Genomic DNA, 25489 nt, shown 5'->3' with positions numbered 1-25489 from the left:
CAGATGCCATTTCATTGGCTCTTCACTGAGCTCTGGAACATCAGGACAGCAAAGATGCATACATCAGGATGGACTTTATCGATTACAGCTCGGCATTCAATACCACCATCCTCTCAAAACTAATCAATAAACTTCAAGACCTTGGCCTTAATACCTCCATGTGTAATTGAATCCTCGATTTCCTCACTTGCAGACTCCAGTCAGTTCAGATTGGCAACAAAATCTCCTCCACAATCTCCATCAATGTAGGTGCACCATATGGCTGTGTGCTTAGCCCCCTGCTCTACTCACTTTACACTTATGGCTGTGTGAATTAGCACAGCTCCAATGCCATATATTCAAGTTTGCTGATGACTACACTGCCGTTGGCCAAATCAAATGTGGTGATGAGTCAGCATATAGGAGGGAGATTGAAAATCTGTCTGAGTGGTGCCATAACAACCACCTCTTATCAATGTCAGCAAGACCAAGGAGATGATTATAGACTTCAGAAGGAGGAAACCAGAGGTCCATGATTGAGTCCTCATCGGTGGATCAGAGGTAGAGAGGGTCAGCAACTTTAAATTCCTCAGTGTTATTATTTTGGAGGACCTTGCTGGGCCCAGCAATATGAAGAAAGCATGGCAGCGCCTTTACTTCCTTAGGAATTTGCGAAGGTTAGGCATGACATCTAAAACTCTGACAAACTTCTGAAGATGTGTAGTATTGACTGAATGCATTACAGTCTGGTATGGAAACACCAATGACCTTGAATAGAAAATCCTACAAAAAAGCAGTGGATATGGCCCAGTCCGTCACAGGTAAATCCCTCCCCACCATTGGAACGTTGTTGCAGCAAAGCAGTGTCTGTCATGAAAGACCTGCACCCAGGCCATGCTCTCTTCTCACTGTTGCCAGTGGGAAGGAGCTACAGGAGCCTCAGGACCCACAGCACCAGCTTCAGGAGCAGCTATACCCCTCAACCATCAGCCTCTTGAACCAACTTTACTCAACTTCACTTGCCCCATCACTGAAATGTTCCCACAACCTATGGACTCAATTTAAAGGGCTTTTCATCTTTTGTTCTCAACATTTATTGCTTATTTATTTATTTTTATTATTTCTTTCTTTTTGTATTTGCTGTCTTTTGCACACTGGTTGATTGCACAAGTCAGCATGGATTTGTGAAAGGAAAATCATGTCTGACGAATCTCATAGAATTTTTTGAGGATGTAACTAGTAGAGTGGATAGGGGAGAACCAGTGAATGTGGTGTATTTGGATTTTCAAAAGGCTTTTGATAAGGTCCCGCACAGGAGATTAGTGTGCAAACTTAAAGCACACGGTATTAGGGGTAAGGTATTGATGTGGATAGAGAATTGGTTCGCAGACAGGAAGCAAAGAGTGGGAATAAACGGAACCTTTTCAGAATGGCAGGCAGTGACTAGTGGGGTACCGCAAGGCTCAGTGCTGGGACCCCAGTTGTTTACAATATATATTAATGACTTGGATGAGGGAATTAAATGCAGCATCTCCAAGTTTGCGGATGACACGAAGCTGGGCGGCAGTGTTAGCTGTGAGGAGGATGCTAAGAGGATGCAGGATGACTTGGATAGGTTAGGTGAGTGGGCAAATTCATGGCAGATGCAATTTAATGTGGATAAATGTGAAGTTATCCACTTTGGTGGCAAAAACAGGAAAACAGATTATTATCTGAATGGTGGCCGATTAGGAAAAGGGGAGGTGCAACGAGACCTGGGTGTCATTATACACCAGTCATTGAAAGTGGGCATGCAGGTACAGCAGGCGGTGAAAAAGGCGAATGGTATGCTGGCACTCATAGCAAGAGGATTTGAGTACAGGAGCAGGGAGGTACTACTGCAGTTGTACAAGGCCTTGGTGAGACCACACCTGGAGTATTGTGTGCAGTTTTGGTCCCCTAATCTGAGGAAAGACATCCTTGCCATAGGGGGAATACAAAGAAGGTTCACCAGATTGATTCCTGGGATGGCAGGACTTTCATATGATGAAAGACTGGATGAACTGGGCTTGTACTCGTTGGAATTTAGAAGATTGAGGGGGGATCTGATTGAAACGTATAAAATCCTAAAGGGATTGGACAGGCTAGATGCAGGAAGGTTGTTCCCGATGTTGGGGAAGTCCAGAATGAGGGGTCACAGTTTGAGGATAAAGGGGAAGCCTTTTAGGACCGAGATGAGGAAAAACTTCTTCACAGAGAGAGTGGTGAATCTGTGGAATTCCCTGCCACAGGAAACAGTTGAGGCCAGTTCATTGGCTATATTTAAGAGGGAGTTAGATATGGCCCTTGTGGCTAAAGGGATCAGGGGGTATGGAGGGAAGGCTGGTACAGGGTTCTGAGTTGGATGATCAGGCATGATCATACTGAATGGCGGTGCAGGCTCGAAGGGCCGAATGGCCTACTCCTGCACCTATTTTCTATGTTACTATGTTTCTAAGTTGGTGCATTTGTTGATTTTATTACGGTTATTATTCTGCGTGCGTGCGCCCTTAACTTCTGGTGGAGTCGTCGGGTCGCAGTCATGAGAAGTTTTTTGGTATGCTCATCATACAGTGTGTCTTGGGCATCTGAAACCTGGCAGAGCCCATCCTTCTCCAGGTTTTTTTTTTACGAGGTCGATTTGTTAGCTCAACACTCAACCCAGGCATGGATGGAGAGCGTGCAAGGGAGCCGGCAGGATTCGAATTCGGGTCCTCTCGCCCTAAAGTCCGGCGCTGATGCCACAACGCCACGAGCCGGCATATTAGTTATTATTCTATAATGGATTTATTGAGTTTGTTCCCAAGAAAGTGAATTTCATTGTTCCATATGGTGACATTTATGTACTTTGATAATAAGATCTACTTTGAACTTTGAACATAGAACATAGATAGAGAACAATGCAGCACAGAACAGGCTCTTTGGCCCGTGAGGTTATGCCAGCCTTTTAACATCCTCCAAGATCAATCTAACCCCACCCTCACACATAAACTTCCATTTTTCTTTCACCCATGAGCCTATCTAAGGGTCTCTTAAATGTCCCTAATGCTTCTGCCTCTACCACCACTCTGGCAATGTGTGCCATGCACTCACCACACTCTGTACATATAAAAAAAACTACCTCTGATATCCCCCTTATGCTTTCCTCCAATCATCTTAAAATTATACTATTTTCATCCAGGGCTGTCCACTCTACCTATGCCTCTTATTGTCTTATACACCTCTATCAAGTAACCTCTCATTCTCCTAAAAAATAGTTAAGACCAAAATTGGGCCCTTGAAGACAGAAGCAAGTGAATTTATTATGGGGAACAAGGAAATGGCAGACGTGTTGAACAGGTACTTTGGATCTGTCTTCACCAGGGAAGACACAAACAATCTCCCAGATGTAATAGTGGCCAAAGGACCTAGGGTAATGGATGAATTGAAGGAAATTTATATTAGGCAGGAAATGGTGTTGGATGGGCTGTTGGGTCTGAAGGCTGATAAGTCCCCGGGACCAGATGGTTTGCATCCCAGGGTACTTAAGGAGGTGGCTTTAGAAATCGTGGACACACTGGTAATCATTTTCCAATGTTCTATAGATTCAGGATCAGTTCCTGTGGATTGGAGGGTGGCTAATGTTGTCCCTCTCTTCAAGAAGGGAGGAAGAGAGAAAACAGGGAATTATAGACTGGTTAGCCTGACGTTGGTGGTGGGAAAGATGCTGGAGTCAATTATAAAAGACGAAATTACGACACATCTGGATCAGGAAATCGTGCTTGACTAATCATCTGGAATTTTTTGAGGATGTAACTATGAAAATAGACAAGGGAGAGCCAGTGGATGTAGTGTATCTGGACTTTCAGAAAGCCTTTGATAAAGTCCCATATAGGAGATTAGTGGGCAAAATTAGGGCACATGGTATTGGGGGCAGAGTACTGACATGGATTGAAAATTGGCTGGCTGACAGAAAACAAAGAGTAGCGATTAATGGGTCCCATTCGGAATGGCAGGTGGTGACCAGTGGGGTACCACAGGGTTCAGTGCTCGGACCGCAGCTGTTTACAATATATATTAATGATTTAGATAAGGGAATTAATAGTAACATTAGCAAATTTGCCGATGACACAAAGCTGGGTGGCAGTGTGAAATGTGAGGAGGATGTTATGAGAATGCAGGGTGACTTGGACAGGCTGGGTGAGTGGGCAGATGCAGTTTAATGTGGATAAATGTGAGGTTATCCACTTTGGTGGTAAGAACGGGAAGGCAGATTATTATCTAAATGGAGTCAAGTTAGGAAAAGGGGAAGTACAACGAGATCTAGGTGTTCTTGTACATCAGTCACTGAAAGCAAGCATGCAGGTACAGCAGGCAGTGAAGAAAGCTAATGGCATGCTGGCCTTCATAACAAGGGGAATTGAGTATAAGAGCAAAGAGGTCCTTCTGCAGCTGTACAGGGCCCTGGTGAGACCACACCTGGAGTACTGTGTGTAGTTTTGGTCTCCAAATTTGAGGAAGGGCATTCTTGCTATTGAGGGAGTGCAGCATAGGTTCACAAGGTTAATTCTTGGGATGGCGGGACTGTCATATGTCGAAAGATTGGAGCGATTGGGCTTGTATACACTGGAATTTAGAAGGCTGAGAGGGGATCTTATTGAAACATATAAGATTATTAAGGGATTGGACACACTGGAGGCAGGAAGCATGTTCCCGCTGATGGGTGAGTCCAGAACCAGAGGCCACAGTTTAAGAATAAGGGGTAGGCCATTTAGAACGGAGTTGAAGAAAAACTTTTTCACCCAGAGAGTGGTGGATATATGGAATGCTCTGCCCCAGAAGGCTGTGGAGGCCCAGTCTCTGGATGCTTTCAAGATAGAGCTCTTCAAGATAGCAGAATCAAAGGTTATAGGGATAAGGCAGGAACTGGATACTGATTGTGGATGACCAGCCATGATCACAGTGAATGGCATTGCTGGTTCTAAGGGCCGAATGGCCTACTCCAGCACCTATTGTCTATTGTCTCTCTCCAATGAGAAAAGCCCCAGCTTGCTCAACGAATTGTCATAAGACATGTTTTCTAATCCAGGCATTATCCTGGTAAATCTTCTCTACACTCTCTAAAGCTTCCACATCTTTTCTGTAAGGAGGTGACCAGAACTGAACACAATATTCTAAGTGTGGTCTAATGAGAATTTTACAGAGCTGCAACATTACCTCCTGGTTCTTGAACTCAATTTCATGAGTAATGAAGGCCAGCACACCTTCTTAACCGCTGTATCAACGTGCGTGGTAACTTTGAGAGATCTTTGGACATGTACCATAAGGTCCCACTGATCCTCCACACTGTGAAGAACCCTGCCATTAACCCTGTATTCTACCTTCAAGTCCAACCTTCCAAAGCATATAACTTCCCACTTTTCCGGATTGAACTCCATCTGTCTCTTCTCAGCCCAGCATTGCTTCCTGTCAATGTCCCATTGTAATATGCGACAACGTTTACACGATCCACAACACCACCACCCTTCGCGTAAAACTTATTAACCCACCTTTCCACTTCCTCATCCAAATATCCAAGTTCAATTGCCTCCCTAATACTTGGAGTCAATTTAATGAAAGATGCAGTCAATTGGATGTGCCAGAATTACTACAATAAACTGGTATGTTGGGCATTCACATGAAAGAAATCACTGGCACCAGTGAGCAATGTTCCAGAACTGCCCACATTTATGTTGTAGGCCTATATCTTGTGGCATTGGTCAACGAGCAATAAGCGTCAGTTTTTGTCATACAATGCCAATCTTTAGATTAATTTGGTGCACCATTCACTGGATATAAAATGTGATTCATTTTTTGAGGAACCCAGAAATAGTTTTTGTTATATTGAGAGGGGACTTAGGAAAGCTAGAACAGGACTTGAGAAGGACTTGCTGAGTGGGATTAAGGAAAACTCCAAGGCTTTGCTCATGAAGAACAGGAGGAATTGAGAGTCTGAGATTAGGACCGAACAGGGATAAAAGAGGAAACAATTGCCAGGAGGCAGGGGAGGTCCTTAATGATTACTTTGCTTCAGCATTTACTGGTGAGAGGGACCTTGACGAATGTAAGGACAACATAAGGCGCACTGATGCGGTGGAACATGTCGAAGTTAAGGAAGAGGATGTGCTGGAACTTTTGAAAAACATTAGGACAGTAGAGTCAACGGGGCCAGATGGGATATGCCCTAGGCTACTATGGGAAGCAAGAAAAGAAATTGCTGTGCCTTTGATGATCTTGCATCGTCACTGGCGACAGGAGATTGGAAGGTGGTAAATGTTGTTCAAGAAGGGTAATTGGAATAATCCTGGGAGTTACGTCAGTTATGGGCAAACTATTGGAGCAGCTTTTTCGAGACAGGTTTTACAAGCATTTGGAGAAGCATTGTCTGATTAGGGATACTAAGCATCACATTTGGAATTGTAGGATGGGCCTCATGAGCCTGATCAGATGGGGTGATACGGTAATGTACCCGCTGCTGCTATCAGGATCCTCAGGACCCATGTCAACAGATTCAGGAACAGTCATTACCCCTCAGCATTCAGGCTCTTGAACCAGAGGAGAGAACTTCACTCTCCCCATCACTGAAATATTCCCACTGAACTGGGCTCACTTTCAAAGATTCTTCATCTCATGTTCTTGATATTTATTGCTTGTTTAATTATTATTTATTTTTTCTCTTTCTATGTGTGTTTGCAGTTTTTTTTTTGCACATTGTTATTTGCCCTGTTGGGTGTGGCCTTTTATTGATTTTATTGCATTTCATGTACTTACTGTGATCGCCCACAAGAAAATGAACCTCGGGTGTTGTATATGGTGCCATATATGTACTTTGAAAATAAATTTACCTTGAACTTCTAGCCTTCCTCAGTACAATATGGACATGGATATATATCAGTGATTGATTACATTTTTGTTTGGCTCTGAAATAGACTCAGAACACCTTCCAGCATGCATGAAATGCATAATTTTGAGCTAACATCCATTTTTCTGGAGACCAGAAAATATTTAACACACTCTGTCAGAAGTGTTGAATATCCAATTATGTGGAGGATGCCATTGAACATTTTTGCTATGATCTCCCACTTCAAAACTAATTTAAATACTACGTTTTCTTTCCTCAGTCAGCAGACTTATTGTTCTGCCGTCTAAGCAAGCAAGATGAACAACAGCAGCCTTCCAACACAGGTTGCTGTCTAGAGTGCTCAAGCTCCATGTTATATATACTCCTGGCTTCAGTTCAAACAGAACTACTTTCTGCACCAGTGTGGGGGAAGGAAGAGGTGATGAGTGTATCAGGACAGAGCTGGGAACAAATAGTTTGTGTAGAAGCCCAAAATCTAGAAGAAGTCTTTCATCTGGCATACCTCTCTCAGTAGACATGCGCTGCTTGAAGCCAAGCTGGAAAGCAGCGATAGATACAGGAAATCTCACAGTAACCAAGCGACCAGTTGGTAGCAAGTGATCTTTTTAAATTCAATGGTGAGGAATGTGTGCTCTGTTGTCAGTGTTTAACAGATGGATTTGCTGAACCACTGAGCCCCAAAATGGTAGTGCTGGGATCAAATCAACAATGCATGCTGTTTAACAACATGACCTGCCTTGCTACTGATATATATTCCGAAGATACCCGATGCACATCCACTCTCTGCATTGTTTAATATTCTAAACCAAACTATTGCTACTATGACTGCACAGTGAACTAGAATCTGTCTGTCTAGGTACCATATCCGATGCAGACTTTGGTGACCATGGTGTTCCATGTAGATCTACCCTTCGTTGTTTGGATGACCTCTATTTCCTTGATGTGTAGCCACCTGGCTATACTTTTGATGTACATAAGCCGAGATCTTCCTCTAGGTATATGAACTACAATATGAACACTTAATCCCTTGAGAAAAAAAATTAATTTAAAAAATCAATTTAAATGGCTGAACTCTGTACTGAAGTACTGTACAAAATTATATAATAATATAAAAATAATTTTAATGATTCTTTTAGGCAAATAATTTTAAGGTACTTTTTTAAAAATTATGAAACTGCAACCAGTGTTTTAACTTGAACGTTAGTATTCAAATTGAAAGTTGAGTTGATTTGATTTAATCAAGATAAATAAAGAGCGTCATTCAAAAGATTCATTCACTGCTTCACATATATGCACGTGTTGCCAACTTCTAATCATGTGATATTTTAGCTTTGCAAGTGAGCGGAAGGATAAAGTAATACCACGAAAGCACTGCTTTAAAAATAATAATGGTTTCAATCTTGCATGTTCCACCATGGTAACATATCTGAAAGTCTGTGTGAACTTTACCCCAATGAATGGTTTCCAAAATGTTTATGGTGAAATGACTCTGGATTTCAAGAATGACCAACAATATTCATTTGTTATTTTTATTTCCACACTTATTATATCTTACAGAAAGAGACACGATTTAAATAGATTGCCTTTAAGTGGAGAAACCTTACAGTCACAGCAATAACAATAGTGCAAGAACAAAGTTCTTATCAGAAAGCCATTAATATATATTTTAAATAGATTATGTACAAATATTTTCTTACTATATACAGTTATGCACTACTGTTAATGAGCTTGGTAATGAGGACTACATCAATACACAGTACAGTACATTTGACTTCTAGCCTATGCTTTAGTCAGTATTTTGAAATTATGCATGTCACATCCCATTGTTAGTAATCAATATTTGAATATTAACTCAAGTTGCATTGGTTACTGCAAAGCCAACGTGCAGGGCGTTTATAATTAATATTAGGGAAGATTACAGGGTGTTGAGACAGAATCAAACGGGTAAAGGTTGTTTAAGAAATTGCACTACAAGACAATTTATGAGGCAAGTAAACAGAAGGGAGTGAACATGTTGCTGAACTATTTGTGTACATTAAAAAAAATAGGATGATAAACTTTGTGTTGTAACAGATGTAATCATTCCTATGGTTACAAAACATTCAGGTAGCTAATAAGTGTCAAAATGGGTATCATACTATGTTATTTTTGGCATTGCTAGGAACTCTGGCCTTTTTTGTAAAACTTCCCAATGAGGTAAATATAACTTGTGACAAAAAAAAGCAAATAACACAGCATAATCAGCAATTTGAGAAAAAAAGATGAATTAATGTTTATATTGGAGACCCTTGTTGATGGAAATCATCCACTAGTAACATAAACCTGTCTTTTCAGTTGTTGCATATTTCAAAACTTATTTCAGGTTTTCAGCATTTGCAGATTGTTATTTATTATCATTAAAGGAGAAATATATCTTCTATATGACTCGAGTTTTAATGAGAAAAATAAAATCTTAAACCTATAGATTATCTATAATCTCCAGGCATATTGGCAGATACTCACTGATGTATTGATTATATGAGAACAGACAGTTACCATCAAAATATTGCAGTCAAATATTGCTTTGCTTCAGATATAGGAGAAGCAAATTTGAAACATTTTTCATTGATGCACAACACCGATGAGTTTTCCTAATGAAACATTATAGTGTGTTAATTCCCCAAACTGATGTATGCATCATTAAAAAGACATGCACATTTCAGCCCAACTTATCTTTTTACATAAGTGCTCTACAGTGCTTAATAAAGGTTATTTATGTGCCTCTATAAGTAGTAGTTACCTTTAAAACACACTTGTAAGGTCTTCCACCAGACATAAGATCACAGCATTTTCAAATCTTTATCCATTTATTATATTTCAAAACATATTTAAAATTCTTGGTGACTGTTCAGAGGACCCATTGCTTACATGCCATAAAGTTAGCATGCAAGCATGATACAAATTCTAATGGAGTTCTTTTCAAGGATGGTGAGATCTGAGGTTACTCTACCTACTGAATTTGGAACTGATTCTTCATAACTCACACTGTACCCACTGGTGTGCTGGCACAAAGATAAGGAGTTTATAATAAATCCAGACACTATATATTGAAGTTTGATGGATGAAATTTGCATCACATATTCTTCATTTAGAAAGGTCATTCTGTGCAGAAATGGTTTTGTTAAACGTCACTATCTAATTTTCATGCAGTACATTCAGAAATACAAGTGGTCAGAGGCAGAGGTTGAAATCTATTTGGGAACATTAACAAGCAGCTGACATAATAATTACTGGTTTGCAAAAATTACTGTGGGGTAGTGTAAGAGATTCAAAGTATTTATGTCATTGTTAGCTTATTTCTGTTCTGTTAATTTACTGCTGTCAATAAATAATTAATTTAATACTGTCAACCCAAGCAATGCAATCTTTATAGAATCAGTGAACCAAATCCAAGCTCATAGAAGGCTCTGTTATTTGTTGAGGTAAAGGAAGAAATGATCACAAAGTTGCAAAAAAAGTAGTTATAGCATTTAGTCTTGACAGTGATTAAAAACATTTTCGGCTGGTTTGTGCTGACCACCACCCATTAGCACAGACTGAATGAATCTTGTTTGTAATCAGTGAAACCCCTCGTAATACTTGCAAGTACCTCACTGTAGATAGTCCTCAACTACTGAGCCTTTAAAGTATTAAATATTAAGTTTGATCAAGAGAGCATAGTTTCTGATTCAATGATTTTTGATTCACTGATTTTGCTGCCTACAAGTACCTGAAATAATATTCAATTTTTAAAAAGAACCATGCAATTGAATTACATTGCTGATAAAATCAGATGTGTGTTTGCACACTGATGAGTTCCCAATCTTGGACTTATTACTTAGAGGAATCATTAGACAAAGACCTGGTGCGTGGAGCAATGGTTGAGCCATTTCTCCAGTCTCTTATTAACTGGCCCCATGCAGCATTTAAATGATGTAATCTGCCATCAATGCATTTGCCAAGTCCCATAGCTGTAATTTTCTGTGGAGCCTAAACTAAATAGTGGCTGGATAAGGGACTTTGGTGGGGCGGGTGGCAGAGATACTCAGAAAGAAAGAGAACTAATAGAATAAAAATCTAATTTAATCCCAGCTTCTTTTAGCACATTATTATTTGGATAACTTTTATCTTTTGAATAATTTTAAATCCTTTTATAATTCAATCAACTGGTAAATCTCTACCTAGTGAAAGGGCTTATGAGATGACATGAATTGAGCTCTCATGATATTTATCATTATCTGTTTATTGCCTTAAAAAGTGGTACTTTGAGGAAGAATCTGGTCTGCAATGCAAGATGTAAAATATGGCTGCACTGAGTGCCAATTTGGGGATGGTATTATTATGTGCAAAGTAAGCCTAAAGACATTTAGTCTGGATTATTTTTTCAGGTAACCATGACAGCCACCTATAAGAAATGTTTTTCTTAAATATACAAGTAAAAAGCCATTCTTCATTCAATGACACTGTGACAGAAAATTGATAGTGACAAGCCAGACCTGTTCAAATCAGGATATTATTTGTTGGCATATGTTACTGAAATCTACATTTAAGTATTAGAATGTATTACTATCTTGACAGAAGTTAGATTATTTTTTTCCATCCCTACTATCCCTAAGAATTGGAATTTACTCTTGCTGGTGAGGCTATTGAATAATATTTTTGTTCTTAAAATAGGTGTTCACTGAATTAAGAGGACTGAGGTTCAATTTTTATTGGTCTTGCATCTCTTGGTTGAGACGCACACCTGATAATTAAAACAAGCCTACAGAAATTTCTACCTATGTTTGCATAAAATATGAACTTAAAAAGCTGCTTCAACTGTAGGGCACCTAAAGAAGAGTTAGTAGAAAGAGGAATATGGACTTCACAGCAAGGGAGTATAATCACCGTTGTGGTACTGTGTTGTCTTTTTAGCAAAGAAATGAAGATTAAGAGGCCACAGAATATTACTACTCCCAATAATGAACCCAATGGGGTAAAATCAATCATAGGAGGTGGTCAAGGGCATAAAATGAATAAAGACAAAATTTATAGAATTGAGATTCCTGCCCACAACACAAAAATGCTCATAATCACAGTGGATAATTTTAATTCCCTTTTTCTATCACATAAGAATGATTATTTTGATCTTAGCAATAGATTCTAGTGAGATAACCTCATGAAATTGTTTTTGAAATCACCTCTAACTGCAAGAATATTAAAGTAACATGCCATAGCTGTCTAAGGGTACAGTAAAACATCCTCTTTCTCACTTCCATCTTGTTTTTGTCATGGTGGCAGCTAAATACCATTGACAGGACAAAGCCAGCACCAGTCTCTGTAGTTTGAAATAAGTAATCAGAAGCTATTACGTTAAGACTAAATGTTAGAGTTTAACAGATATAATCAGTGAAAATATGAGGGTATATTTGTTATTCCTCTTGTGTTTCATCTACATTCATGTTTAAATAATTATTGTTTTGATTAATGCTTTTGATAAGTACACACAGCTTCTTTTGCACTTCAAAGACATAATGCCTGCAAGAACATCAGACATACAACACATTGCACATATTGTCCCAAGATTGACAATAATCCTATGTCATTTCATTACATTCATTATGGCCATCATTAGTCCAAGCATGGATTTAAGTATCCATCCATGTGAGATTATTGCTGTATTAATTTTTATTGACAGCTGTAAATAAATCTATTGAATCCTAACTATTTGAATATCTGCTGAACATTAACATTAAAAAGCCCTAGATAATTAAATATTTATATATATTTATACTGTATATTTATATATATAGATTTATTAAAAAACACACCATTATAATATTTCCCCACTTACTCAATCTGTATATTGACTGTATTATATAAAGCTGGAAACAGTAGCATTAAGAGTGAAGACCTATGTTAGATGTGAAGTCATGAGGGCACAATGCTGACTGGCATGCCACACCTTCCACCAGTGTTAGAATTTCCCTGTAAATACTGCACAAAGCTTATACAGTGAGAGGAAAATCAATGTGGAGATCTGTACAAAGATCTACAAACAGAAAACTCTTTTGCAATGCATTAGCAACTCAATTCATTACTGCACTTGTGTTTTGATGATGCATATGAAACCTAATTACAAGTACAGAGGAATGTAGACTTCTTTTTAAACCGTCACATTTAGGGATTAAACTAAAATATCTAACTCAATGAAAGGCATTTTAACTAACTACACATCAGGTTTAATTTGACTCTATATCATGGTCTTAAAAAAAGGAGCATAATGGATAAAGAAAACATACAATAATGTCTATCTGTAATTGTTTAAGTAAAGTGCAGAAATAATCTATAGGCCCTAAGGTGTTACTTCCACAATATGGCAGAATGTCAGAGACTTGATTTTGGTTCGTGTCAAAGCAGCAAAGCAATAATGTTATATATAATAGATAAATAGCTACAACCTTAACAATAGATTAATAGCTCTACGACCTTAATCTTACCATTCACGTCTGATTCGGGTACTTGAAAGCAAATTCAATCTATAGCCGCTTCATTATTTTATTCATAAATTGTACTGGTGATTAGAAATGTGGTGCTAAGCTACAGACAAAAATATATTAAAAATTAAAACATAAAATTATGTAATGGCTTAATAGATGTGCAAAAAAAAACTAAGACTTACAGAAGTGACTGTAGCAATCATTACATCTCCAGCACTAATCTGATTTGTAGTACCTGAAGAACAGGCAAATTTGGTTAACTGTCTAGAAGAACCCAGAAATATTATTACCACCAAAACCCAGAAGATACCCTCAAAATCAGTTTAATGCGCCATTTTCTTTTCAAAAATAAATTAATTCACACCAGTCATTTTGAAATATAATGTGATATTTTTTCAATATCGAAAATCTGGCAGAAAAAGTCTCCCACTGAATTTCATGTAACAACAAAAAAGACATTCAAATAAATCTTCTTAAGGGGTCTTTAACCAACTTGGGCAATAGTCTTTCCATAGACATCAGAGTAATCCAGTGAAATCCCAGAAAGTGTAAATCTCTCCAAGACACAAACATCAACTTTATTCATTGCTTGAAATGAGGTCAGAAAGTCAACCAATCAAGTAAAAAAAACAGTTGCTATTTTTTAGTATTACTTTTTCATTCACCATTAAATTACATGTGCCAGCTGAGTCGGTCTGGAAAATAAAACAAAGCTGCAGCGAGCAGAATGAGTTATCATTTTCCCTTCTGTACCTCTAATTGAGAAAACGTGTGCAGTCACGAAGCTCACACTGTAACAGGGCATTCAATGACCTTCTCTTCCAACAGAACGGCGACGATCAGAAACACAATGTATAGTCCAAACATTATCAAACCAAGAGCTTTATTCATTTTCCACTTGCAGGCTCCAATTGAAAGGATGACGAAGAGGAGCATGATGAAAAGGAGGACAATAGCACAGAACAAGCCATTGCTGCTGACTTGCACAGGGCGAAAGTTGTTGGTGAAGGCTTTCAGGAGCCACGGCAGGGGCAAGCTGAAAAGAGATGAGGAAAAATAGACTTCAAAGATTTCTGAAGCAGCATATTAAACCATTACTTCTTCCATTAATCATTTAGAGTTAAGTTCTACTACAAATGCAGAGTTTGATGTTATCATGAAGGTAGATGTATATTTTATCTAAGAATAAAGAAACTGACATTTTAATGGTGCAGTGGTTTCATTTAATATCAGAGAATGCATCCAATATACAACCTGAAATGCTCACTCTTCGCAGGCATCCTCGAAACAGAAGAAAAACCCCAAAGGACAAATGACAGAAAAAAAAAACTTAAGAATCCCAAAGCCCCTCCCCCCTCACACAAGCAACAACAACCTCCCCCCCCCCAACTGATTCTGGCATAAAGCATCAGACCACCACCCACCATGCAAGCAACAGCAAAGCCCCCGAAAAGAGACCATGCCTTTCACATCAAGTACTGGTGTAGAGCGCAATCTTATCAGTCAATCTTATCAAGGCACCAAAAAGTCCTCCAAAGAGTCATGGGATCTTTTAGATTCAGTTGGAAAGGGTTAAACACCTCGCTTTGAAGAACATCTCCAACTAAAATACAGCGTCCCACTGCAATGGATCAATGTGTCAAGTTCTGGAATGGGGGTTAAACTCAGCCTGCTGTCGCAGAGATTTGAGCAGTACAACTATGCCAAGCTGGAATCATTCAGAAAGTAATTACTTCTTTCATTGAGTAGCATAATAATTTAACAAAATTGTGCTCATGCTTGCAATCTGCCGAGAAAGTGCAAAATGAAAGGATTCAATTTAGTTCCGCGTGGTGCTAAGAACTTTTTAAAGACATTCAGATAGAAATAGAGGCCTAGTTGATAAGAACCCAAAGGTTGGTTTTCAGAGGTGCTATGGAGAGGGAAGCATTATGGATCTGGAAAGGGAGGAAAAGGTTTAGGAGTTGAATGGAAAGATAATGAGATAAGTAAGAGTTGGTCTGGGTAAGTAGCAGGGAAACTACAGGAATGGCATGTCAGGGATTGAATATGTAAGAGACTATTTGTTTGAGAAGCTGAAAACAGGATATAATTCAGCTTCAATGCTTTCTGTTAATTAATACACTAATTGAGTTGATGGATATATGTGTCAGTGCTAAAACCAGCGATCATTTGTGCACCCCTAATAATCTGTGAGGTCAGTGATGATGATGCTAAATCGCCTCTACTCCCTACTGAGCACCATTTACTGCTTGGGCTTATAAATAGAATGGCTACCTCAGACGATAGAAGAGGGGAGAACTTAAACACAAATATGTTTAAACACAGTCAAGTGAGCAATGCAAGAAATCTGTGAGTTGGTCAGTTGGCTATCCGGTGGCCAGCTGGTATATATGGAGTCAATAGAAAGGGCACAAATGCAACAAATGACAGAAAATTGGGCACAATTCTGACAGCATTCTATTTGACAGCCAAGTAAACCATAGATGGCAAGGTCAAAATTCCCTTTTATGAACTTACCCAACTGTAATGTCAAATATATTGCTTCCAACTGAGCTGGACACTGCCATATCACCAAGTCCCTTCCGTGCAACAATTACACTTGTGATTAGGTCAGGAATTGAAGTGCCTGCTGCTAAAATTGTCAATCCCATGATCTCTTCGGTGATCCCAATAGTCTCCCCAACCTATAGAATTAAAAGAATAAATATTGATTTATGTAGCACCAGTAAGAAGAAAAGCTTGCACCTATATCGGGATTCATTCATAAGATCACCACTCTAAATCAATTTAATCAACTTAAACAATTGGATGAATTGAAAGTGCAGATTGTTATTAATGATTATGATATAGTTGGGATCACAGAGACATGGCTCCAGGGTGACCAGGGATGGGAGCTCAACGTTCAGGGATATTCAATATTCAGGAGGGATAGACATGAAGGAAGGGGAGGTGGGGTGGTGTTGCTGGTTAAAGAAGAGATTAACACAATAGAAAGGAAGGACATAAGCCGGGAAGATGTGGAATTGATATGGGTAGAGCTGCGTAACACTAAGGGGCAGAAGACGCTGGTGGGAGTTGTGTACAGGCCACCTAACAGTAGTAGTGAGGTCGGAGATGGTATTAAACAGGAAATTAGAAATGTGTGCAATAAAGGAACAGCAGTTATAATGGATGACTTCAATCTACATGTAGATTGGGTGAACCAAATTGGTAAAGGTGCTGAGGAAGAGGATTTCTTGGAATGTATGCGAGATGGTTTTTTGAACCAACATGTCGAGGAACCGACTAGAGAGCAGGCTATTCTGGACTGCGTTTTGAACAATGAGGAAGGGTTAATTAGCAATCTTGTCGTGAGAGGCCCCTTGGGTAAGAGTGACCATAATATGGTGGAATTCTTCATTAAGATGGAGAGTGACATAGTTAATTCAGAAACAAAGTTTCTGAACTTAAAGAGGGGTAACTTTGAAGGTATGAGACGTGAATTAGCTAAGATAGACTGGCAAATGACACTTAAAGGATTGACGGTGGATATGCAATGGCAAGCATTTAAAGGTTGCATGGATGAACTGCAACAAATGTTCATCCCAGTTTGGCAAAAGAATAAATCAAGGAAGGTAGTGCACCCGTGGCCGACAAGAGAAATTAGGGATAGTATCAATTCCAAAGAAGAAGCATACAAATTAGCCAGAGAAAGTGGCTCACCTGAGGACTGGGAGAAATTCAGAGTTCAGCAGAGGAGGAGAAAGGGCTTAATTAGGAAGGGGAAAAAAGATTATGAGAGAAAACTGGCAGGCAACATAAAAACGGACTGTAAAAGCTTTTATAGATATGTAAAAAGGAAAAGACTGGTAAAGACAAATGTAGGTCCCCTGCAGACAGAAACAGGTGAATTGATTATGGGGAGCAAGGACATGGCAGACCAATTGAATAATTACTTTGGTTCTGTCTTCACTAAGGAGGACATAAATAATCTTCCAGAAATAGTAGGGGACAGAGGGTCCAGTGAGATGGAGGAACTGAGCGAAATACATGTTAGTAGGGAAGTGGTGTTAGGTAAATTGAAGGGATTGAAGGCAGATAAATCCCCAGGGCCAGATGGTCTGCATCCCAGGGTGCTTAAGGAAGTAGCCCAAGAAATAGTGGATGCATTAGTGATAATTTTTCAAAACTCGTTATATTCTGGACTAGTTCCTGAGGATTGGAGGGTGGCTAATGTAACTCCACTTTTTAAAAAAGGAGGGAGAGAGAAACCGGGGAATTATAGACCGGTTAGCCTAACGTCGGTGGTGGGGAAACTGCTGGAGTCAGTTATCAAGGATGTGATAACAGCACATTTGGAAAGCGGTGAAATGATCGGACAAAGTCAGCATGGATTTGTGAAAGGAAAATCATGTCTGACGAATCTCATAGAATTTTTTGAGGATGTCACTAGTAGAGTGGATAGGGGAGAACCAGTGGATGTGGTATATTTGGATTTTCAGAAGGCTTTTGACAAGGTCCCACACAGGAGATTAGTGTGCAAACTTAAAGCACACGGTATTGGGGGTAAGGTATTGGTGTGGGTGGAGAGTTGGTTAGCAGACAGGAAGCAAAGAGTGGGAATAAACGGGACCTTTTCAGAATGGCAGGCGGTGACTAGTGGGGTACCGCAAGGCTCAGTGCTGGGACCCCAGTTGTTTACAATATATATTAATGACTTGGATGAGGGAATTAAATGCAGCATCTCCAAGTTTGCAGATGACACGAAGCTGGGTGGCAGTGTTAACTGTGAGGAGGATGCTAAGAGGATGCAGGGTGATTTGGATAGGTTGGGTGAGTGGGCAAATTCATGGCAGATGCAATTTAATGTGGATAAATGTGAAGTTATCCACTTTGGTGGCAAAAATAGGAAAACAGATTATTATCTGAATGGTGGCCGATTAGGAAAAGGGGAGGTGCAACGAGACCTGGGTGTCATTATACACCAGTCATTGAAAGTGGGCATGCAGGTACAGCAGGCGGTGAAAAAGGCGAATGGTATGCTGGCATTTATAGCGAGAGGATTTGAGTACAGGAGCAGGGAGGTACTACTGCAGTTGTACAAGGCCTTGGTGAGACCACACCTGGAGTATTGTGTGCAGTTTTGGTCCCCTAATCTGAGGAAAGACATCCTTGCCATAGAGGGAGTACAGAGAAGGTTCACCAGATTGATTCCTGGGATGGCAGGACTTTCATATGAAGAAAGACTGGATGAACTGGGCTTGTACTCGTTGGAATTTAGAAGATTGAGGGGGGATCTGATTGAAACGCATAAGATCCTAAAGGGATTGGACAGACTAGATGCAGGAAGATTGTTCCCGATGTTGGGGAAGTCCAGAACGAGGGGTCACAGTTTGAGGATAGAGGGGAAGCCTTTTAGGACCGAGATTAGGAAAAACTTCTTCACACAGAGAGTGGTGAATCTGTGGAATTCTCTGCCACAGGAAACAGTTGAGGCCAGTTCATTGGCTATATTTAAGAGGGAGTTAGATATGGCCCTTGTGGCTACGGGGGTCAGGGGGTATGGAAGGAAGGCTGGGGCGGTGTTCTGAGTTGGATGATCAGCCATGATCATAATAAATGGCGGTGCAGGTTCGAAGGGCCGAATGGCCTACTCCTGCACCTATTTTCTATGTTTCTATGTTTCTAATTCCTGGAGAAAAGGATTAACTCAGCACATGCAAAAATATTAAGAATCTTGAATCATTTTCTGGATACAGTATTGAAGACAGATTTGACTACAAGCAGAAAATAAAAAGAACGTCCATGAAAAGAATTGTAGCTTTAGAAAATGACCACTGATTACAAAGGATCATGGCAAGATTTTTTTGTTGAGATCATTGCACAACTTCTTTTTCATAGGTACTACATATAACAAAGCAACTCTGAACAATTAGCACCTTAATTGTCTGATAATTCAAATTAAATAATATCAATTTGAAGGAAGAGAAGGTGATCAGATTAATGGAGGTAGTCAGAGATTCTCTGTGGACTAACCTATTTCTCTCTCCAATAAATAAATGCCATAGTCACAAAGCACAGAAACATCTCCCTTGGCCTACTGAATCCACACTGACCACTAAGCACCAACTTGGTCAAATTCTACTGTTATGTTTTGTCACTCAAAAACATAATTCTAGTTAGGGAGATCGTTACTGCCTGTTACATCCCTGGCATTTAGGGCAGCAATGAAGATCCTCCATCTCTCTCTATTCATGGCTATCTTCTCTGCTGTGCCCCAGGTTTGGTTCAGGATCCATATTTCTGTCTCTATGGTACAGCACCAAGTTGTCTTTGGTCTCCCACATTGCCTCTGCTCTTCAGGGGTCCTATGAAGCTCTGTTTTGATGACGGAGCTGGTGTCTCTTCTCATCACGTGCCCAATCTTTCTCCAATGTTTCCTCATGATGATTGTGGCCATGTCCTCTTGGTGACACTGAAGGAGTGGGGCGTGGTTGGAGCTCTTCTTTGGTCAGAGAGTACAGAGGATCTTCCAGAGGCTCGTGGTGTGGGATGACGATTGTTCTCTGTCATGTGCCAGCATCCTGTGGACAGAACACAGCTCTGGTACAGCTTCACCTTGGTGTAGACATTGTACTTGGTTGATCCCCATGTGTTGCTCATTGATCTGAAGATGTTTCTAGCTTAGCTGAGTCAGCACTGGATGTCATCTTTGGTCCCACCATCCTGCTGAGCGATGGTGCCCAGGTAGGTGAATTTGCCACTGCTGGGTAAGTCGACATCATATGCCTTGATGGGAGGAAGAAGTTCTACACTGAGGATCATGGTCTCAGTCTTTCTCTGGCTGACTCTGAGTCCAACCTGTCCACTAAAGGTATTCAAGTGTTAAGTTTTCTCTTGCAGGTACTGGTGTGTATGTGAGAGTAATGCAAGGCCATCCACAAAGTCAAGGTTTTCTAAAGTAGAGAACAGAGTCCACCTAATACCTCGCTGCTTATCATTTGCTGTTTGCCTCATAACCCAGTCAATCACCAGGTTAAATAATATTACTGACATCACATGGCTTTGCCTGACTCCTGTCTTGACTTCAAAGCCCAAATTGCAGACCTCAAATGTGCAGGTGAAGTTAGCACAGAAACTCTGGATTAGCTGGAGAACTTTGAAAGGGATCCCGTATAATCTGAGAATCTGATTGCTAGAAAAAGACAGACCTTGGAATGCGTGACTAACTTTGTTTTTTTTTTACTTTAAGAAAGGTGCGCGCTTATCATGTGATAGCTTCATGATGTATACAATTCAATTACTCTTACATATAACCCACAATCCATTATGTAAACAATAAAGAATGCTTAATTAAACAATATATATACATTACTCAAATATTACTGAAATATTAATTACACAACACTCCTCCCTGCTTATCTATAAACCCCAACTCAATGTCAAATGCATCTCAATTTATAAACATATACAATATAAACAGTATACTCAATAAAACTACTATATAGACATCCACAGCATAGTGGACTATTCTCTTAATAATCCTTCTGTTGCCTCCTTTACGATCTGACATCTCTTGGGTTTCTCATCCACAACATCATCTGACGAATTCTCTGTTTTTGTATTTCCATTGATTCCTTTCTTTTTGGCCTTCCATTCATCCATCTGGGCTTTGGTCTTTGCATCTACTTTTACAAACAGCTTTTTTGTCTCCCATTTGAAGTTGATACTATAATCTTAATGCATGCAGAATAGATTCTGGCTCTTTATACCCACAAAAGCCAAATGCATGCAACTTTCCTGAAGTTTCTTGAATTCTCTTCCAACTTAAAATCAAGTCACATTTCACAAGTAACTGCCTGATTAACATATCAGAAGCTTTCTCAGATATGTTGCCCACAATAACTATTGTAGTTAGACCACTGCTTTTGTCACTTTCATGCTTACTCTGAGCAGCATGGTCCTTCCTTGGTCCAATAAATTTTCCTATCAGAGTCCAAGTGGTTGGCACCAACACCCATTTAGACAATTGTGGCATCATTCAGCACCTTTCAGATGACTTCATTGCAGAGGATGTGGAATGCAGATGATGGATGGATCTCCAACCAAGTTGTAGTTGTCTCGTCAACCATGTCCCGACAATGCTAGTCCTGCTGTCTTTACCATAACCAGGCCAAGTGTGGCTTGTTGGTTGTTTATTACACTGTTACTAATGTCATTCTCACCAGAGTCATCTTTTCTCCATTACAAGTTCTTAACTGGATACGCACAGACTTCAGTTCTGTATCTTTGAAATGCTATTCAGACTTATTTTGTGGAATGACTGAAACATCCAAGCCAATGTTCAATTCCATTTTAATTAATTTTCCATTCACTTCTGGTGTAAGCTGTGGTCAGTTTTCACAATGTAAATGACAAGGCTACTCAGTCTTGTGTCACTTTCATCATTATCAGATTTTCCATCAACAGCACATAGATTAATGCTCTTGAAACTGCAACTTTATTTTTTTAGCTTTTTCTTTCCCCTGTGCAGTCCATTTACTTTTGTCTGCTCTTTGTATGTGTCCTACTTTGTTGCATTTTCTGCACATTTTACCTTTAAACCTGCATTGGTCCGGTGTAGGTGAGCCACAGGCACAATGGTAACACTATTTGTTCAGGCAAGCTATTTAGACATTGCAATTTTGCTTACCTCACTTTCATTACTGACTGCAACCCAATTGCATCTCTGTTGATGCATCCATTGATACAGCTATTTTAACTGTTCTTTTAAATGTAAGTTGTGCTTTCAGTTAGGAACCATTTTTGAATACTTTCTTTTAGATTCCACAAATTAAACAACCTCTCAGTACATCATTAAGCCCATTATAGAATTGACAATACTCAATCTTTTCAAATCAGCCATGTAGCCTAAAAGGGACTCCCCTTCCTTTTGATTCCTCTTATGGAACCTGAAACTTTCTGCAGCCAACAAAGGCTTTGGTTCTAATAGTTTCTGCATTACTTTCATGATATCAGCAAAGCTCTTTTTGGCTGGTTTAGATAGAGCAGTTAAACTTCAAAGCAAACTGTATGCCTTTAAATCCAATGTACTCAGCAAAATTTGCATTCACTTCTCATCAGTTATTCCATTTGCTATAAAATACTGCTCAATCCACTCAGTATACAATATCCAGTTATCTCTTGTGTAACCAAACATGCCAATCTTTTCAATATAGCCAGACATTTTGGCTCTTTTTTATATGATTATTATCACTCAGTACTCATTGCTTATGAACCCAAGAATTCTTCCATTTTCTGCCTATTTTTTTTTAGAAAAAAACAATCATCTTTCCTCTTGCAAAGGAAACACACTGCTCGAAAGGGAAAAAATGCTGCACTTTTTAAAAAACTTGATTGTTTCTAGTTGCACTTTCTTTTTAAAACACAAGTATCTCGTCATGCTTTAATGGGAAGGCAGCCATCTTCGGTTTGATTTAAAAAACACCTCATTGCCACTGTTATGTTTAGTAGCTAAAATTTAAATCTATTTGCAAGAAAAAAATGGAGCCTTGAATGCGATCTAACTTTGGTTTTTCCCAGTTTTACCAATCGCAATACCAGTTTTTTATAGATTTAAAAACATTCTTCCTAGTGAAGGTATTCTTGGGTTGACATTACATGATTTTGACCAAGCAATAGTGAAAAAATGGTGATATATTTCTAATTCAAGATGGTGTGCAGCATAGAGGGGAGATATAGGTAGTGGTGTGCCATGCATCTAAAACCCTTTTCCTTATTGATGATAGCAAATACAGGTTTGGGAGGTGTTTTTGGAGTCATCTGGGGGAGTAAATGCAATGAAATTTGTAGAAGAGATACCCTGCAGTCCTCTGCATGCTGGTGATGGAAGGAACGAATTAGGGTAGTGGATGCGACAGCAATCAGTGGATGATTTTGAACTGAATGGTGTCAAGTTTGTGCCTGCACATATCCAAGCAAGTATTTAATGTCTAATGTTAATGTTATTTATGTTATGTTATTTATTTTTCTAGTTTTCTGGCTCTGAGAATTACATAATAAGCTAAGTTGATACCATAGTTACTGGATGCCAATTATTTATTTATTGAGATACAACACAGAACAGGCCCTTCCGGCCCTTTGAGCCACAATGGCCAGCAACCCCCTTATTTAACCTGAGTCTAATCGCAGGATAATTTACAATGACCAATTAACCTGCCAACCGGTACAACTTTGGACTGTGGGAGGAAACCGGAGCACCTGGAGGAAACGGTCATCGGGAGAATGTACAAAATCCTGACAGACTGTGGTGGGAATTGAACCCAGGACGTCTGGACTGTAAAGTGTTGTGCTAACTGCTAAGCTACCGTGCCGCAAGGAGGGACACACTGCTGCCGTGCGTGTTGGTGGTGTATGAATTACAGACTGGTTGATAGGGTGCCGATCAGGCAATCAAGCAGGCTGCTTTGTTCTGGATTGTGTTGGAATTCTTGAGAGTTCTTTGCACTGCACTAAGTCAGGCGAGTGGAGATTATTCTGTCATGCTCCTGACTTGTGCCTTGCAGGTTGTGGGAAGACAATGGGATGGCAGGGCGTGAGTCACTCAGTGCGGGATTTCTAGCCTCACATGGCTGGGTCTAGTTGAGTTTCTGATCAACGATGACTCCCGGATATTAATTGTGGGAAATGCCACTGATTGTCAAGGTTAGGTGTTTAGGTGCAATCTTCCTTGAAACGGTCATTGCTCAGGATGAATATTACTTCCCAGTGATCAGCGTATTGTTCAGGTTTTGCTGCATGCAGGCAAGGACTGCTTCATTTGCTGAGGAATTGTGAATAAAATTGAACTTTGAGCAAACATCAGGAAACATTGGAAAAGGTACTAATCCTTCATAAAGAAAATTTTGAAAATAACACTGCATCAAAGAAAAGTCAAATCCTTGGTCACTTTGTGACTAACAAGTAACATTATCTTATTATTTTTGAACATTGTGGACTATTGTTTCCTTACTCTTTTTTTTCCCCTCAGACTGGGTCTAAATTTCAAGCCTCACCACTCAACTCAGTGGGAGAATGGGGTCATGCTCAGCAAATGCAAGGGAAAAGTGTTGGTTAATTTCTGCAGAGCAGTGGCTCTCAGGCAAGTCCCAGGAAGGAAAAGGAAAGAGTAATTGAAAGCAGCTCCCAGATTCAACTGCAGTGCTGGTTGTTGCCATGGCACATGCCATGGGCATAACGTAGAAACAAATGGAGTACAGTAAGCCTAACATTCTTACATCGACACGAGGCATCTAATTCACATCTTCAGAGGCTAAAATTTGTTCAAGATAACTACCTATGTTACCTGGAATTTAATCTTTACTAATGTGGCAAATGTATATGCAATTAATTATTATTTAATTTTTTTCAGCTGGAAAATAGACACAGAGAATTTGTTTTAGTTATAATGTATCTAATTGCTCGGGTTGATAAATAATCACTTTTATAATGACCAATACAAACATACTCTTTTAAAATATAAAGAAATCACATGATTTTAATTTTGGTGTTTCCATTCTACAGTTGTATCTATTTCCCCCAACACATCAATGGTCTAGATCAGGGGTTCCCAACCTTTGTTTGCCATGGACCTCTACCATCAACTGAGGGGTCCATGCATCCCAGGTTGGGAGTCCCTGGTGTAGATTTTATGGACTTTGTCAATCATCTTAGAAGATGGCCCTGTTGTAAAGATTCATCCCCTTGTGTGCAGTAACTAAGCATGTGATGCAGTAAAGTGTGTCAAGATTTACTTTCAAAATTAGTTTCCAGATTTCAGAATATCAGCCCTATGTACTGTACATACATTCTTCTAGTTTACTTACAATGGGGGTGGGGGCTGACTTTCACTTAGGTTAAAGGGTTAAAGATATTAAGATTCACTATCCGATAACTACTTAATGAGACAAGGAATAAAACAATGGTTCATAACTACTGGAAATGAGTGTACTTACCTGGTGAGCCCACCAGACCATTAGATAGGAAAAGCCTGCAATCCAGGTGATTGATCCAAAGAAGGAAATCACAAAAAATTTCCTGGCGCTCTGCAACATGAGAAAAGCATGGGTCATTTTTGAGTGGACACTCCTAAATC

The 25489-nt window shown here is 39.6% G+C and overlaps 1 protein-coding gene across 1 annotated transcript in view; it reads right to left on the bottom strand.

Moving 5' to 3' along the window:
• Positions 1-13643: 13643 nt before the first annotated feature.
• The window catches only part of slc24a2 (solute carrier family 24 member 2), a 250813-nt gene continuing 238967 nt past the window's right edge, over positions 13644-25489 (bottom strand). The window contains exons 9-11 of the mRNA XM_072281116.1: positions 25350-25439; positions 15895-16061; positions 13644-14410 (exon numbers count right to left, since the gene is read on the bottom strand). Of these exons, the coding sequence (XP_072137217.1) occupies positions 14161-14410; positions 15895-16061; positions 25350-25439 (507 nt within the window). The 3' untranslated portion in view covers positions 13644-14160. The remainder of the gene's footprint in view (positions 14411-15894; positions 16062-25349; positions 25440-25489) is intronic.

This window comes from Mobula birostris, chromosome 17 (genome assembly GCF_030028105.1).
Source record: "Mobula birostris isolate sMobBir1 chromosome 17, sMobBir1.hap1, whole genome shotgun sequence".
Lineage (NCBI taxonomy): Eukaryota > Metazoa > Chordata > Chondrichthyes > Myliobatiformes > Myliobatidae > Mobula > Mobula birostris.
This window is presented reverse-complemented; position numbering and strand designations above follow the sequence as displayed.